The 2500-nt window shown below is 36.9% G+C and overlaps 1 protein-coding gene across 1 annotated transcript in view; it reads left to right on the top strand.

Moving 5' to 3' along the window:
- The window catches only part of LOC122262737 (V-type proton ATPase subunit e 2), an 11056-nt gene that overhangs the window by 7832 nt on the left and 724 nt on the right, over window positions 1-2500 (top strand). Inside the window, exon 4 of the mRNA XM_043030850.2 lies at window positions 1059-2500. This exon is cut by the window's right edge and continues 724 nt beyond it. Within this exon, the coding sequence (XP_042886784.1) occupies window positions 1059-1070 (12 nt within the window). The 3' untranslated portion in view covers window positions 1071-2500. The remainder of the gene's footprint in view (window positions 1-1058) is intronic.

Raw genomic sequence — 2500 nt, 5'->3', positions numbered from 1 at the left:
CTCTATCAGTCTCTCTCTCTCTATCAGTCTCTCTCTCTCTATCAGTCTCTCTCTCTCTATCACTCTCTCTCTCTCTCTCTCTCTCTCTCTCTCTCTCTCTCTCTCTCTCTCTCTCTCTCTCTCTCTCTCTCTCTCTCTCTCTCTCTCTCTCTCTCTCTCTCTCTCTCTCTCTCTCTCTCTCTCTCTCTCTCTCTCTCTCAATCATTCATAAAGCTCCCTCTCCCTCTCTCTCTTTCTTCTCATGAATGATGTAATGGTGTGCATTGAGGGAAATAATGCTCGTTTGAACAAGTGTGTTTTTGGCCTCTGCAACAAAGGTCACGGCAGCTCTGAAGGATCGTCATAAATCTGGCATGAGATTTGTGAACTAGGAACAATTGTCAACTTTGTGGTTGCTTTATGTTTGTGCTCTGAAGCCGAGAATCCTTAGAAAGAATGAGAACTTTTTATTTTGTGTTATTTATATATTTATTTATTATTAGAAATGTACTAAATATCTTAGAAGACTCAAGTTTTTGTAATGCTGAATCTCACCCTTTGAGTTGATCTATAAGAGATTACCTTGTATGTCAACCCTTCTGGTGTTATCGGCACATATGCAGCTGCATCAACCAAACATCAGATATACTGACCAAAATATACAAAACATACATATCTTCTTTTTTTTCTTTAATTTGTTGATGACATTACAAATATAATAGGAAACAGATGAGTGGCATAGATGAATATGCTGATGTTCAGGAGAATTCTGTCCCAGAAATAATTCCTGTACAAGCAAAGTGTATCTTCTTATTGAGCTTCTAGCTATTTTAGTCTCATAATTTGCTATCATACTTTACTGAAATGATACATACTGTATAATTGCATTTTTTTTTTTAAAGCCACTATCTTCTATTCTTGATATACAATTCTCTTTCCACAGGAGAGAACAGGGATAAAGAAAAAAAAAAAAAAATACATATCTTTTCTTTTTATTTCATATATCAGTGTCTCAAAAGTCTATATGTACATGGAAGTAGAGGACCCACTTGAACATTTTTATCCTTGCACCTTTCCAGGAGGGGCCTTAGGATGAGAGGCCAGACCAGGAACGCTTTACACCAAGCAAGGGGATCCATCTGACAATCAGGTGGACAGTCGGTGTTTGTCCGGCCGAGAATCCATTCCAGCGGAGAAGTAAAGCAAGACCTTTCCAAGAGTCCTTAAATTTTGTTTCTCTCTCCCTCCCTCTCCCTCTTCCTCCCCCTTCCCCTTCCCCTCCCTCTCTCCCTCCCCCACTTAACTTTTCTTTCTTTTTTCTTCTTTCTTCTTTTTTTCCATTATGAACATTAAAAAGAATTAATTCATAGTTTCCAGTTTCTGTTAATGAAAAGAGGCAACTCTTCGACTGATCTTCAATTTGGACTTACAGTTTTGTCCCTCTCTTTCTCCCTTTGTTTGATGTCGTAGAGAAGGACTTATATAGGCAGTAATAGTGAACTGGGAAAAATTAATAAGAGTATGTGTTAAGAATGACTGTATCAGAAAAAAATATATATATATGTAAGTTAAGATCCAATTGTAATCAGTAGGGTTCCTTTTGTTGTTGTTTATAATGCATAAACAAATAGTTTATACCAGTAAGATATTTTTAATCTTGAAAGTTGCATCATATTACAAAAAAATGCAACTTTTTGTAACAGAAATGAACAGAAGTTATAGACATTGGTAGAAAATAAATTCTAGAGACTTAAAAATGTAACAAAAAAACAAAAACACTTCTAGTGTTTGGTGGTGTGGATGTCATTTTGTTTCTCTAATATTATAACCCACTTGTCTCACTCCGTAGTTATCTGTGCACTAAAATAAAGTAGGAAATGCAAAGACTCGTATTCCTTCAGGGGAAAATCACCCCCCCAAAAAAGTTAAACTAAAGGCACATGTTCATATTTACAGTGTTACACAGACAGATTAGAGAAAGAGGAAGTTCTGATTGAATTTAAATGTTATTAAAACGGAAGTTCTTGTATACATTTTTCCTAGTTTTCAAAAGGGCAAAATTTGGGGTCTGTTGCAGATGCATTCATGGGTCAGATAAGTGGGTTTGGGATATAAAGGGAATTAGTATACATTGTATAGTGATGCATTGGACAATTTTAATGTGTGGATTTTATCATATTTACTAACCTAATATATATATGTAGTATCTTAAAGGTTAAGTGGCATACTCTTGGCTGGGTGTAGTTTAGGATTGGTGGCAAGAAATACATGGTTTGTGAACTGATGCAAATAATTTCAGTGTACAGTTTTATTGGAGGGGGGGTCAGTCTGTGAGATGCCTCAGACCAACAAAACATGCACCGCAACTAACACTCTTAGTTCACAAACACGGTCAGTTTCTTCACCAATGGAACTCTGATTTCTAAGTGCATCCACAAGATTCTGAGCCACGGATGAACCCCACCTACCTCATCCATAAAGCCACCTTTGGTGTCCCTTCAGCTTGGCCAAGGTCATGGGC

The sequence above is a fragment of the Penaeus japonicus genome, unplaced genomic scaffold (genome assembly GCF_977035675.1).
Source record: "Penaeus japonicus unplaced genomic scaffold, GWHDUDI00000001_assembly GWHDUDI00000038, whole genome shotgun sequence".
Taxonomy (NCBI): Eukaryota; Metazoa; Arthropoda; class Malacostraca; order Decapoda; family Penaeidae; genus Penaeus; species Penaeus japonicus.
The sequence above is the reverse complement of the archived record's forward strand: the minus strand, read 5'-3'. Positions and strand labels throughout refer to the sequence as shown.